Source organism: Cynara cardunculus, unplaced genomic scaffold, assembly GCF_001531365.2.
Source record: "Cynara cardunculus var. scolymus isolate 2C unplaced genomic scaffold, CcrdV1 Un_Scaffold_739, whole genome shotgun sequence".
Lineage (NCBI taxonomy): Eukaryota > Viridiplantae > Streptophyta > Magnoliopsida > Asterales > Asteraceae > Cynara > Cynara cardunculus.
This window is the reverse complement of record NW_020200612.1, coordinates 137,562-152,222: the sequence shown is the minus strand read 5'-3', so window position 1 is coordinate 152,222 and position 14,661 is coordinate 137,562. Positions and strand designations below refer to the sequence as shown.

General features: G+C 34.9%; 2 protein-coding genes across 2 annotated transcripts in view; both read right to left on the bottom strand.

Annotated features, from left to right (window-relative positions):
• The window catches only part of LOC112501951 (rRNA-processing protein fcf2-like), an 8,595-nt gene extending 6,241 nt beyond the window's left edge, over positions 1-2,354 (bottom strand). Inside the window, exon 1 of the mRNA XM_025105745.1 lies at positions 2,211-2,354. Coding sequence (XP_024961513.1) covers positions 2,211-2,354 — 144 coding nt within the window. The remainder of the gene's footprint in view (positions 1-2,210) is intronic.
• Positions 2,355-4,232: 1,878 nt separating this feature from the next.
• Positions 4,233-14,277, bottom strand: LOC112501958 (serine/threonine-protein kinase TIO). Its single transcript, XM_025105756.1, has 23 exons — positions 14,253-14,277; positions 13,962-14,131; positions 13,797-13,871; positions 13,497-13,589; positions 13,258-13,332; positions 12,885-12,977; positions 12,709-12,772; positions 12,510-12,594; positions 12,090-12,162; positions 11,947-12,015; positions 11,770-11,850; positions 11,579-11,678; positions 11,348-11,500; positions 10,532-10,652; positions 9,573-9,744; positions 8,869-8,967; positions 8,240-8,785; positions 5,760-6,914; positions 5,423-5,656; positions 5,111-5,254; positions 4,953-5,033; positions 4,649-4,837; positions 4,233-4,541 (listed from the first exon to the last, which is right to left on the bottom strand). The coding sequence occupies exons 2-23, from the start codon at positions 14,049-14,051 to the stop codon at positions 4,287-4,289; spliced, it is 4,047 nt and encodes a 1,348-aa protein (XP_024961524.1). The 5' UTR covers positions 14,052-14,131; positions 14,253-14,277; the 3' UTR covers positions 4,233-4,286.
• Between the last annotated feature and the right edge of the window lie 384 nt (positions 14,278-14,661).

The window sequence follows — 14,661 nt, the reverse complement described above, 5'->3', positions numbered from 1 at the left end:
ACTAAATTAAACATAAATAGAAAACAAATATGAACCTGTAAACTGCAATCTTTTCCAGACGTTGTGATTACGAACGAATACCTCAATTGTGCCCGCACGAGATCTCTCTACAATGGTGCGAATTAGGGTTTCTTGAATCTGTTCTTGAACAAAGAAGTTGGCTAAAGAAAAAAAGAAATAGATTACCTCCTCTAATTCTGGATTGACGCTAATGGATTGAAAATATGTCAAATATATRYGYATCTCTAAATTCTGTTGGAGTCGATTATCTCAATCATAATTTGGAACTGATGAAATCTAATCTGGAACCGATGAAATCGGATAGGGAGGGAATTGGGTTTCTGTTGGCGATGAAATAGGATAAGGATGAAATCGGATAAAGATGAAATCGTTTAGGGATGAACGGGTTTAGGGATGGCTTTGATAGGTTGTACTATTAGCAATATAGATTATCTTTAAGAGTTTTAGCCAAATGTTTTATAAGATAGTATAGATAAAGTTGAAGAGATCATTATAAAACTGATGAAATATTCATTTATTTTTACTAATTTTCTTATTTTATAATATTATATCTTCATTGTTACTTGTTACTTTCAAATTAAGACATTATACTTTGAAATATTTAAGGTGAGAATCGTAATAAAAGATCACTTTTAATCTCATAAAATGTGCTTATCACGAGAATTGATATTTAATTATAATACCACAACTTTCATTTTCATAAGAAAAACTCTCAACTCTTATAGCAAATGGGCTACCTTTTAATTTGAATTGAGATAACATAGCGCGGATTATCAATTTCCATGTCATGTCATTGTCCAGATGGGTGTTCACGTATAACATTTTGTTGAGGTGACATTTCTTATTACAACATTGAACTTTCAAAAAATCATATTGATGCACTAAATAAATTAGAAAATCTAAATTATTTTTAATATAACAATATTAAAAAAGACTTATATATCACAATTTATCTCGTTAACATTTTTTTCAAAAATGTTAAAAATGTATTTTGCTTTTAAACAACGAAAATAACAAGTGTTACATTTTTCTACAAACAAAATATTTATCTTGAGAAAAATATATATCATATTTGTTTTAAAAAATTGACTTGACTTATTATTTAACTAGTTGTATACCCACACAATATTGCGGGATGTAAATGTTTCAAATAGATTTTGAGATCTAATGTTTTTTTTTTCAAGATGTCGTAATTAGGGCAGTAAATGAAACAAAAAAAAAGGGCATGAAAAGAAGTTTGTTTCACTCATTTTATTTAACCAGGAAAAATAAACACAAATGGTAAATGAACGAATTTTTGTGTGTTTATATTAATTCATTAAGAAAAGGTGTTTCTTCTTGTTCATTCCCTAAGATGTTAAATGAACAAACGTACGTGAATGAACAAACACAAATTAACAACAAAACCCATCATTTTATTCCTCTCGAAAACCATCAATAACTATTATTTCTTACAAAACCACCATTCTTGACTGAATCAGATATTAATTTTGCATTTATTACAACATATGTCTGATGAACATATTTCTCTCTTTAAATTAGAGAACTCCATATTATATTTAACCTACCCATCTTTCTTTGAAAGATTAAGGTTAGCTAATGCACCATATAGGTTGCACAAACATTTTGTGGACAAAACTGGTTATTGATTCACATCTTTTATAACAACTTGATGGCACTTGTCTTGCAAAACAACATAATGGAAAAGGAAAAGGAAAAGAAGTGTGATGCACAAAACAACAAAAGAGAAATATTAGACAAGTATAATGTGTCATTTCATGATAATTTTACAGAACAAGCTTGCTCCCCTCCCCTAGTAGGCACGGTAATGGGACGGGTTTTGTAATCCCCCGTTTTTAGCAACAACCCCCGGTCCCGGCAGGTATGGAGATTAACATCTCGTCCCCGGTCAAGACCTAATTTTAGAAAAGAAATAATATATATATATATATATATATATTGATAAAATTATATAACGGGTATGGGGCGGGGGATATGCCACCGATCCCCGAGCCTAACCCCTGTTTGAGTCTACCGCAAAATCCCCAACCCTGGTATCGGGACCCGTTCTAAAGGGGAATCCCCCGTTCAGGTCGGTTTCCCAACCGGGTTAGGGTAAATCACCATTCTTATCCATTGGTGCCAAGTTCTTCTCTTCCAATGTATAAAATGAACTCTCCAGATCACACTTCCAATGCAAAGTTTGGTGGTAAAATATCAGGTGCCAAGATTAGCTTGCTTAAATCTTGTTCAGTTGTTGTGAAACTGAAAGTGAGGACCCATGTGCTCATAGTGGCTACGAAACAATCAAGAGTTTCCCTTACAAACATCATTCTCTAAATGCTTAAACCACAAGCAAAGAGAAAATATGAAAATTGTGATATTGCTCATCCAGCACAAGTCAGACTTGACCATCATAGGTAACCTGTCAATCATAATATCTCTACTATCTTCCAATAAAATATTTTTCAGATGCTCTCTTTTCCGATTTCCAGGATATCGGTTTTAACCGTCTTTTAAGTATATACCTACAGGGTCACAATCACAAGACCAAGAAATGTTTAGTATAATAGAAAACTATAAATGAATCCGAATAAATACTTGCATCAAAAAGTTGGTACATGTACTCTAAACCACTTGCCTCTCAAAGGTGACCTTTCCAAGCTTGACATTGATAGTCTGACAGAGGCATATCTCCGTATAGTTTCATCTCCAGAGGGGTCATGTCCAAACTGAACAGTGATCCAACATATGGATGTTCTATTACAGAAATACTCTAAAAGTACTTTCTCTCATATCAAATGTTAATTTTGATTCCATGAAAACACTATAAGTATCTATTTGCATCAATATACATCTCTTTACTTACTACTAGAACTAGAAGCACCTAATGCACCTTTGCCTTAGAACCTGTGAGAAGAATTAAATATTAAAGGTGGTAAAAGGGAAAGAAAACAACATCATCCATCTACCAATTAAGGAAGCATTTTGCATGCAAGTCAAATTCCTATTTCAGATTTAAGACTTCAATCTACAGTTCAGCAAGTAGAAATTATATTCCACGTGTTTAGGCAATGGATTAGTACATAAATAATGTTTAGACAATGGATTGAAGTAGCTGCATGCAAAATATGTGATAGCAAGGTGGGAATCAAGTGTTGTATCTTGTAGATAGATCGTAAGTTAGAAAAGTAGGCATGCCACAATGAAATACATATATGTGAAAAAGGTTTATTTCTTCCCACAACCTTAAGTATTGCATCTCTCATTTGCACCAAAGTAACTAATGTGAGAACCTGTAAGAATCAAATAAGATCCAAAAGCTTGCATAAGACCTCAAGGTGTTGAAATCAAACTGCAACTCACACTTGACAATCAACATTTCCTAGACTTTATAATTCAATAAACTGGTTGACATATATATATGATATCACCACTTACATAGGTTACTGCCAATGGATGAACCACATTTGATCGAATGTTATAGTATATTGATATGACCACTTATGTATGTCAAACCGTACAGATGACCAACTTTTTCCTTAGTTTGCTAAGGAAAGGATTCATCGTAATGAATCAACTTTTAATGAAGCTTATGATGTAAGTTCTTATTAGTGAAAAAGATGAAGTGGATTGTAGCATTAATAAGTTGTACATTGGAAATATTGACAATTCTTTTGTTTGTAAGAGCTTAACGAGTTGTACATCAAGCTTACGATGTTGTGATTAAAAAGTTGTGCATAAAAAAAGTACCACATGCTTTATAGGTTTTTTTTATAAGAGCTTAGTCTAAATGTTTTATTTATAAGAAGATACTATATAGTGATAAAATGTATTAAATTAATTAGAAATTTTTTAAGTTATTCATTAATATTACAATATTTTAAAAATGTTAAAAGAATATGTATATTTAGAACAAGAAAAATAAATAAGTGTTATGCTTTCTTACAAACAAAATATTTGTCTTAAAAAAAATATCATATTAGATTCAAGAAAGTACAATTTATATTACAAACAATATTAAGAATATGTAAAGCACATAACATTAATTTGCATAAGAATGAGCTTTTTTGAAAAGGTTTTCTTAAATAAGAGATGAAATATTATCAGAATGACTTATTATCCACATCACCTCATTTTATGTCAAGGAGGTATAGAGATGCTTAATAAATATAGAAATTAAAACTAATATCTGTTTATGAATGAAAGCATAATTCAAAAACTAACTATATATACGATATGATTTATGTTTTCATGAATGTTATTTAAGCTTTAGAGGAGGTTTTGTCTAAAATGACACAAGCATAATTGGCAATGGTTGTTTCCGATGATTGACGTAGTCGTGCAATCACCGGGTACAGATCTGAGGAACGAAGGAAGTGCCTACAAGGTGAATGTGCACACATCTTCGCCAACGAAAACAGTGCTATCTTTAAAGGTGACTCATTAATACCACCATCTCTCTTGTTTGCGGGGTTCAGCGCAACAATTGAACAATCTGCAACCAACCTCAACAAAGCCTGAAACAAACAAACATACATACATATTTTACAATTACTTACATACATACATGCATACATATGCATATAAAAGATATACCAATTTGATAAATAATATCTATCTATACCTGCATGGCTCCTTTAGACACAATATCCTCACAAAGTTTATTAGAATTGCGAACAAGATTGCTGAGAGCACCAGATGCATTTGCCTTTGTTTTGTCTTCCTCTGCCGAAACCAACAATTTTGCAAGTTGAGGTATACATCTTCTCAGCTCTTCATAAAACAAGTCATTGTAGTATGCTGCATTACCAATCTATATATATATATATTATTTATTTAAAAAAAAAAACAAAACAGAACAAAGTCAGTCCAATCTACAGCAAGCAATATGAAGATAAACTAATTGAAAATTTTGGTGGGTATCTTACTGCAAAACAAGCAAATTTACGAACACGTTTGTCCGCATCAGAGCAACAATCAACCAAGAGGCTTATGATATTGTGCTTTGCCTAACATAATAATAAAGAGACCCAAGTAATCAGTAAATATACTTTCAGACATATGGATAAAGAAAAAAGATACTTGCCAGCAAACCATAAAAGTAGGAGCTATGCCGACACATATTGCCTATAGCACTGCAAGCCTTGGCTCGCACATTCGGATCTTCATGTGTAAGAAACTCTTTCAAGAATTCTAAGATATTTGCTCCATTTATGTGCTCATAGAAAACCTGCATTCTCACACATTTTCTTCATTAAAAAAATAATAAACATAATTAATGGAATCTCCAACAACATGGCAGGTAACTTGACAAAGACCTTTGCATCAAACAGAATGTCTGGATATAGAAAAAGACCTAACAAATGCTATCTATGACAAGAACCATTAGAGACCTGACCTTATCCATCCGTGCTAGATCTGAAATTATCATCAGAATGTCCAGTATGACTTCTCTTGGTGATGAACTATCAAGTAACCGTCTCATCATATTTGGATCTAACAGACCTTTGCCCACAAGTTGAACAACTAGTGATTGATGAACTGTCATTTTCGCTAGAAAGGCAACAGGTCTTGCAGCATCCTTTAATTCCACATGTTCCAAACACCGAATTATTCGCCCAGGAATTCCTACCTGCCAGATGCAAAACCAACATTTACAAAATTAGTCATAAACATGCACTCCTCAATCGTTTCTGGACTCTGAATATTTTTATAATATGTATGGGAATATTAACCTCCAGAAGGATTTGAATATACTTTCCCATGCTTGCTTCTATTGCTCTAACCATGTCCTTGTCGTCAGCAAAAACCTTACCACCAGGAGACCCCATGTTTAGAAGAAAACCGTTATTCACAGAAGCAGCAGCAGCAGCAGGAGATGGAAAACTTGGCACATTTTGTACTGCCACAAATGGAAATGCCAAGAGATTAATTACAGCATTGACTGTGTCTCTAATTCCATTTTTCCCTCCACCAGGTCCACCCCAACACCTTATAAGCTTGAGATGCACATCAGACATCAAATCTGACACAAGTTTGACGTGTTCCCTTCTAAGCAAAACCTGGCGAAAAGTTGAACTGCCACCAGGAAGGCACTGGCATAGCGACGAAACTGTCCATAAAACTCCAACAGGTGATAGTCCAATTTGATCATGATCTTGTGATGAAGCATCAGATTGGTTGTTTCCTAATAAATCAATAAGAGTTTGGGGAACACCACTGGCGCACAACTGTTGAATAGCTAAAGGCCCGCCCCACTTTAGTTTGGACTCTAACAAACCGACACAGCCATCCCTAAGCCCATGCCAATATGAGAGCTTGCCTTTACTAAATTTATCTCCCCTTCCGTTGTCATCTGCTGTTAAAATCCTGAGATAATCACAAAGTGTTGCACTCCGTGGAATTAAAGGCACGGCTATTTCGGAAATTGACGTTTCAACAGAAGCACCACTTTCAAGGAACAAAATGGATGCAAGTGCTAGCATAGCAGACATAGAATGAGGTTGGAAGGAATTCTGTATTCTATCACATAAAGAATAATGGTGAGCAAGGTCAGAAAGGCGAGACCGCTGCTTTCTTGGTGATGATGTAAGCATAAATAGTGCAGAATTCCTTCCAGCAGACTTTAAGGATTGTGCAACTGCAGCAAGTAGAAGGCATGAATGGCAAACTAGGGCACATGGATTGGCTAATTTACTTTTCAGATTATTCGTGTCTCCTGATTGTGCGTCCCTGTCAAAGGAAGCACAAAGAGATAATATTGAAAATATCTCTGAAATGATGGTATTATCACCGCCTCCACTAACGACTGTGGTAACAGGTAAAGAGCTAGGGAGACCGCATAAAACACCAGTAACCAAGCTATTATGCAGGCAGCACCTTAAGATGATCTGAAACAGAAAACATAAATCATATTAACCCTCGCATAATAGAAGATCAAGGAGTATGGACCAAGTGAAAGGAACAAATAAGTGTGTTAGTAGTCAAAACATAAGTGGCACAAGGTCCTACTGCAGGATTACAAGTCATCAAAACACAATTCTGTTGAGTTGTAGTGTGTGGAACAACAATAGCACCAACCCAGTGAAGAACCAAGGCAGGTAGTTTGCAGCATGGCCACCCCTCAACACACATATAAAACAAGTACCTTAGAGTGACCAAAATGAAATGAATAACCAATATCTACTACTTCCATGAAAAAACAAATATGTATATATTCCTAACACAATGTTTATATACAACGGAAAAGAAACAAAAAACAGGTTTAAATATGTGAATCTGGGTCGGAAGGTTTCTGTGTCACAACAACTATGGGAGTCTTGGAGATTATAACTCACTGCTGTTTTTATAATGTATCACGACTACTAGGGAGCATATATTAAAGAAGTAGGGAGTCAAACACAACATCTTTTGATGATCAACGGCCAGTTCTCTTTCTTTTCAGATAGAAAACCCACATGAACAAAAAAGAATGGTGTTTCCATGAAGAAAAAGATAGATGAGGTATTATCACAAGTTTTGAAATGAAGATGAGTAACACTCAGGATGGGGGGATTGAAGTTGGCATGGTAAGTGGACATTGGAATGTCAATGAATCAACACAGGAAGTCAAAAATGATGTTGAAATGGCTGCAATAAGAACTAAATGAAAGGCAAGTTCTAGTGCATCAATGCAATGCCTTGCTTAATATCCCACGTGGTGTTTGCCTCTATTGCACCAAAACACATGGAAAGGTGCAAGAGCAGAATTTCCCCATGCCATGATGTGGGGTTAACCACTTAACTAGTTATAGCAACAACGCGCTTGAATTCTTTAAAGATCACATCACAATTTTATGCAAATTATATACAAAATTATGATATTTATATTAAAATTTAAAATCAACTTATTATTGGAAGATGCGGAAACAAGCAACAATTCCCTAAAAGCACATATTAGGAATTGCTAAATTGAGTATAAGTTAAGCTACAAACTTGGCAAAAAGATAAAAACTAAACCTTTTTAACAGCAAGCTACAAGCTCATCTCTAACATGGTGCGAGATCTTAGCCACTTGCTTTAAGTCCACACAATAACATACATCCATTTGTGACCCTAAGACAATTTTATATGTTTTGCATCCCATCAAGACACACCATTTTATGTAGTCTTAATAGCATAATAGTCACAAACTTTTGCATTGTAAATAAAAGAAAAGCTTGTTAACAATAATCACCTGAATGCTAGAAGACCATGCAGCCTCTAGGCGCTGGCGAAGACAGTAGTAAAATGCAACCTGTACGGCTTTGGATCTAAGGAATGCTCTTGTCACCGCATCAACAATTTTTGCTGAATCCGTACCAATCAATGATTCACATTCATCTCCTTTCAAGTCAAGCCGTTCTAAGGAGTAGTTACACATTGAGCTCAGTGGAAATAAGCATGCATTTTCTTTTGTAGACTGAATCTCAAATGCATCTATCAATGACCAAATAGTCCTACATGCTTCACAAGCAGCACGTAACAAGTTTGATGAACCAGACATGAGGCTTGTGCCACAAGTTACTAAGTGTGAAATCAAAATATCTGCTAGGCCCACTGTTTTAGCATGATCCAATATCTCTTTAAAAGCTTCATTTATCAATGGAGTTGCAACCATCTCGGCACGCTTAGTGCCCAGAGATGCTTTGAGACCTTGTGTTACTCGAGATAGAAGAACTGTAATGCAGGCAATGGATTCATATAGAATTCTTCCAGATGCATCTTCTGCACCACCAGAAACCTACATATACCAGAATTGAGAGATAAGACAAAGCAAAAAATTTCTACATCATCAATGATATATCTTCGCTTGAAAAGTATAACCTCTTTATACAGCTCCACTATGGCAACCCACTGCTTGATATATGAATCTCCAAATCCACCGCCACAGTTATCCAATAGCTTTTTTATAACTGAAAAACACTGCACAAAACCATAAATGACAATCAGCGTGTCAATAATAATGTGACGACATACCAAAGGACCTTTGGCCTAGCGGTATGTGAGTCCTTGGCCTCCTAGGAGGTCAAGGGTTCAAACCTCACCAAGGGTGAGGAGGGTGTGTGAGTTTATTTGTTMTATTTGCCGTATATAAATATTATATACTTAAAAAAAATGTGACAACATAACAGAAAATGAACATTACAAAGGCAGAAACTGAAATACAAAGAAAGCCATACCAAATTTAATCTTTTGCAAATGTATTTTTACAAAGGCAGAAACTGAAATACAAAGAAATTGCAAATGTATTTTTTCAAAAACAGATGCTTTATGTTAAACTTTATAGCTCCAAAAAAAAATTGATGTGTTTATAGTTACTTGCAACTAAAAGCAGACTTGGCAGTAATTATCGTGTCAAAACATAATTGATAGAGCTGAAAGAGAAGACTAGGTTGGCAACCGTTAGTCGCTTTTCTTATGGAATTGAATTAACAGGACATATCTGATTAATAAGAAAAGCGACTAACAGTTGCTGAAAGAGAAGACTAGGTTGGCAGCTTTACAACTCTTAATAAATAATAACATACCTTTGCCAGTAGGTCACTATAATCTGATTTTTTTATGCGAAGAAGATTAGCAGTAAATCCTATAAGTTCCCAAAATATTTCATCTAGCACCCCTGTAGAATTAATAGCACCAGCAGCAACTAAGTTTGAAAGAATTCTCAGGGACTGGTTTGAAGTGAGAACATCCTGATCCCTGGACAACGTTGTGGTCATGAAACCTCATAAGATAACAATTAGACATCTGACAATACAAATCCCACGAACAAAAGTGTAACAGTATGTTAAACACTTAAAACCTTTTCTTCCTGAATGTAATAAGGTGGAAAAAACTTTAGAAAATTCTATAAACGTTACAAGTGTTAAAAATAAAATTACGCATGTGCGAACCAACTAAAATCTCAACAGCATAAGTAAGCACCCACTTGTCAGAAGAAAAAGAAACCTTTCTGATTCAGAAAATAATAGTCTCATAAAAAATAGTGCAGGAGAGAACAAGTCAGAGATTGGAGTTTAGATAAAACAATATAAGGAAAAATAAAGAATAGGGCATTTTTGTTTCTTTACAAAATAACTGCATTTGTGAAAGAGTAGTCTCCATACCACGTGGGTTCATCCAATGGGTTCTATGAGAGGCCAACTTATGTGTGAAGATACAATTTCCACAAGGGTTCTTCAATGTATGGGATCCATAACTTAAACCATCTATGTGTGTGTGTGTGATTTAACATATGGGGAGAGCCATTTAACACCGCCAATTTGGCAGACTTCAAATAAATGTTATCTCAATGAGCAGCACATCTGCAGAAGGGAAAACTATGTCTTTCATGAAAAGGTGGACAACATAAGACTTCTCTTCGAATGGGGAGAGTTCACAGTCTAAACAAAATGCATGGTGAAAAAACATCTTTAATAGTACACTTTGAGAAATATATTTGAGAAAAAGATAGTTATTCCAGAAGCATCCAGATACCAAGTTTTACCTGCACGATCTATGTTTGAGAGGCAGTAAGATAACTGATAGTGACTCGTTATCTAGACCAATTAGCTTCGCACCCTTAACAGTGCGAGAGTTATTTTCCAATCTGTCCAATAGTTCGCAACCTGATAAGAGAATAGAACCTATCATACATCTCTTCCTCAAAAATACCCAAAATAACTTCTGTGAACTATGTGTGTGTACCATGATGCTTAATGATCAGTTTTTATTGAATTTTTAGAATACGGGATTTCCACAGTGCTTCTTCATATTAGCTCCTCTTAGCAAGGTTGCAAGCAACATCATCATGATATTAGAAAATCCAGCAATTTTAATTTTACAGAGTCTATTATGTTGTTATTAAACACACGAAAAATACAGAAAGATTTTTTCTTTCATATAGGATTTACAGCCAAATCTTACAAAACGAACTCAAAATCAAGTGAAAACTAAATTCAGTATTAGACAGACAGTAAAAGCGTACTCTATCTCTAAAGAAAGGGAAGTCGATAAACATAAATAAGAATAAATATAGCAGTAACAATTGATATAAGTACAATAGTAGAAGCACTTGGTTGCTAAAACAAATACAAGAATCACAATAAGTAGAGACTAGAGAATACCATGTACCATAATCATTTAGTTAATCTATTGCAATACGAAGCATAAATTTTGCCTAAAATTTGAGAAAAAAAATTAGATATAATCAACAAGTGGTGGAAACCAATTCTTTGTAAAAATAGCATGGAGGAGAAAAGTGAAGTTTTATGTTACGAAATTGTGATACATAGAAAAGAATTCAAAGTTGACAGTAATCTACCTGACTGTACATTATTATTTTGTGCAACCCTTTGAGACTCTATTTGTGGTGAAGAACAGACAATAGCCGAGTGTTGATCATTGCATTTGGAATCAGTCTGATAACCAGGAGCTTTGCTACTTTCATTCGTAGTTGTGGGAGATTGGCTTTTAGCTGCATAAATGTCTCTTAAGCAGTTAGGCTCATTCAAGATCAGTTAAGTAACTCAGTGAATTTCCATTGAAAGCCTACCTTCCGGACTTGCGGACGTCAGATCAGTTGCTTCTACATGTCTTTCCCCTTTCCAGGCAGCATCACCTACTCTATCAGCAGCTGTGTTGGCACGAAGTTCCTTGTAATAGATCATCGTACTCTAAATGTCATTTTCTTGAATAATGGATTAAAGCACCAAAGGAAATAAAAAAATAACAAAAGATAATTACCTTAGCCTCAACATCTTCAAAAGTTTCTGCAACAAATGAATGCTGAAGCAGATGGGGCCATGTCAGCCTGTTATGAGGATCCTGCTCTCATGATTTTGATAAGCAGTTAACAGTTGTCAGTTGATAGTAATTACATTAAGCATGCAAATAAACTATTACAAAGATTGATCAATATACCTTATTAAGCAAACCCCTGAGGAAGCTTCTGAAATTTGAACTCATGTTGTCTGGGTATTTCACTGGATCCTGGAAGCAGTATAAAATGAATTTGTATATTACTAAATTATGTTCTCACAACCGAATTTGGTTTAAAAACATACCTTGATGATGTGTCGAATAAGTGCGTATACTGAATTTGTGTAAAATGGAGGTTGGCCGACAAATAGTTCATACCTGATCAATGTTAGAATTAATATCAACAGTCATATTTCAAGGATGTCTGTAAGAATAAATATCAGCAGACATATTTCATGAATGACGCTTAAAGGGAATAACTCACACACAAAAAGACATCATATTTTATCTACTCAAGGTATAAAAAAGGATTCACAGTGTATTTTAGCATCTCCAACCCAAAAATACAAAGTTAAATTTCTTGCTTGTACAAGGACAAAAAGACGAAAGGACAAAATGTTTTTATTCATAAAGAAGGAAATGGGAGGCAGATAATGCAGTCAGAGTTATAGGAACTAAATGAAGTAGTAAATCAATATCCCATATTCCAAGAAGAAATAACTTACAAAATGACCCCAAGGGACCACAGATCAACAGTATGGTTGTAGGGTTGTTCCCGAACCAATTCTGGAGCCATGTACAAGGGAGTACCTGAAAACAAATACATGGATGAATAAAGAGTGTAGCTTTGTGGAAACCAGAAATGGTGAATTCCCGCCTACAGATAATCTAGTAGGATTGTTGCAAAGGTGGCAGCAAAGCTACCTTTTATTGACCGTAAAACAACTGTATTTGTGGACATTGCCCGTGCAAACCCAAAATCACAAAGCTGTTGCATATGAAAACAGACGAATGGTTAAGGCTAGTTGGTTAAGAAGAAAGTTTAATTAATCTAATGATTTACGTAAATTGTGTTATTGCTGAGGTTCCAACCAATCAACCTTAACAACACCCCCAGCACAAATCAGGATGTTTTGTGGCTTCATGTCACGATGAATAATTCGGTTGGAATGTAAGTAGTGCAATGCTCTGACCTGAAAGTTTTCAGTAGGTAAGAAAATATTAAAGGATGCTAATAGCATACAACTTTAATATAGAACCATCAACAACATATGATTTTTTAAGAGCCAAAAAGATAATGAACCCATGCTTTATACATTGATGGTGTAAATTCTTATATGGAAATGTCTCTAAAAACTTGACAAGTATCTGTCCATAAATTAGTTCATGGGTGGACACATATCAAGATTATAAGTTCTTTTATTCATAGATGGTGAAATCTGAAAGAAAAGAGATGCCAATCTAGTAGAGTACCAACTGCTTCGTAATTCTCTGAACTTCTTCTTCAGGAAGGCATTTATCATCCTCGAGAATCTCAAATAACTCACCCTGGATAAAAATGCATTCAATGAAAAACAGATACAACCATACCATTGTTAATGTATTCTTTGCAAAGGCACATTGCTCTTTTGCTTTTACATGATACAAACAAGTAACATATGTAAAAAGCAAATCAAAAGGATGATTGTGAGAGGGAAGACACGGTGGGTTACTTGAGCGAATTCAGTGACAACACAAAACTCCTGCGGGCTTTCAAAGGAATCTAGCATCTGAATGATGTTTTCATGCTTTAACTTTCTCAAGATCTGCAGGAAGTGGCCATCATCATGGAGTAAGAAAATCAGCATATGCCGTAAATACTTATCAGATTGTAATGGTAATAACCCATTCAGATGTACAATAACCAAACCAAGCTACTGGTCGCTAGCAAAGGGCAAAGCCATGAATGTCAATGACTTACTCCCAACACTCAAGGACACGAACTAATTACATAGGGAATAAAAGGTAAATACCTCAATTTCTTGTCTCAGATTATGAATGTCCTTTTCGCTTTTGCCGTGCTTAAGTATAAATTTCATAGCAACCGTCTATGACAAAGGGGAAAAAAATATAAATCAAACAAAATTCTACAACTATCGTAGTCACAATACAAAGAAAGAAAAAGGGGATCTGTATACCTGGCCAGTGAATTTCCTTCTTCCCTTGTATACTTTACCAAAAGATCCTTCCCCGACAAGCTCTATCACATGATAATTCTCGACTCCCATTTCTAGTTTTAAGAAAAAACTGAAATCCAAACAGTATCTGTTACTCTATCAAAGATCTTCAACTTGTATAAATTTATCTCCTGGTCAACGATAAACACTTTCAATTCGCTAAATTTTTGGGGGAGAAACATCAACATATGAGGAGACGAAATTAGTATGCGTTCAAAGTTCTTACTAAAAGTTAAAGAATGTAGAGAGTACCTTGGATGATGATGATGATGATGATTTGAAAGATACGCGATTGAATGGTTGAGCTTGGAAACCCTTCCCGCTTTGAATTTTGAAATCGTCCTTCCGCTCTTGTTTACACATTAACATATAAAAACACGGTGAACTACAAAAACCACCCTTGGACTTTTTCATTTCTGTCATATAAAGGTCTATTAAATTTATTCTTTACAATCGAGTTCTTTTGGTGTGGCATTCTACACAAACTCATACGATCCAATTTAAATCGACTGGCCATAATATCATATCCAATTGTAATTGGATCGGTCGGTAGGAATGACAACGGGCCGGGTTCGGACCAGTTATTGGTATCCCTGTCTCAAAAATTGATAGCTAAAACCATCATCGTAACGGTCCCGATCCCGTCGAGGATCTTATCGAG

Excerpts from the sequence above, each read along its gene's own strand:
- LOC112501958 (XM_025105756.1), bottom strand. The coding sequence starts at position 14,051 with ATGGGAGTCGAGAATTATCATGTGATAGAGCTTGTCGGGGAAGGATCT. Across the intron at positions 12,163-12,509 it reads TGGTCCCTTGGGGTCATTTT|GTATGAACTATTTGTCGGCC; the intron begins GTAAGTTATTTC and ends AACATTGATCAG. Across the intron at positions 11,679-11,769 it reads TTGAAGATGTTGAGGCTAAG|GAACTTCGTGCCAACACAGC; the intron begins GTAATTATCTTT and ends ATCTATTACAAG.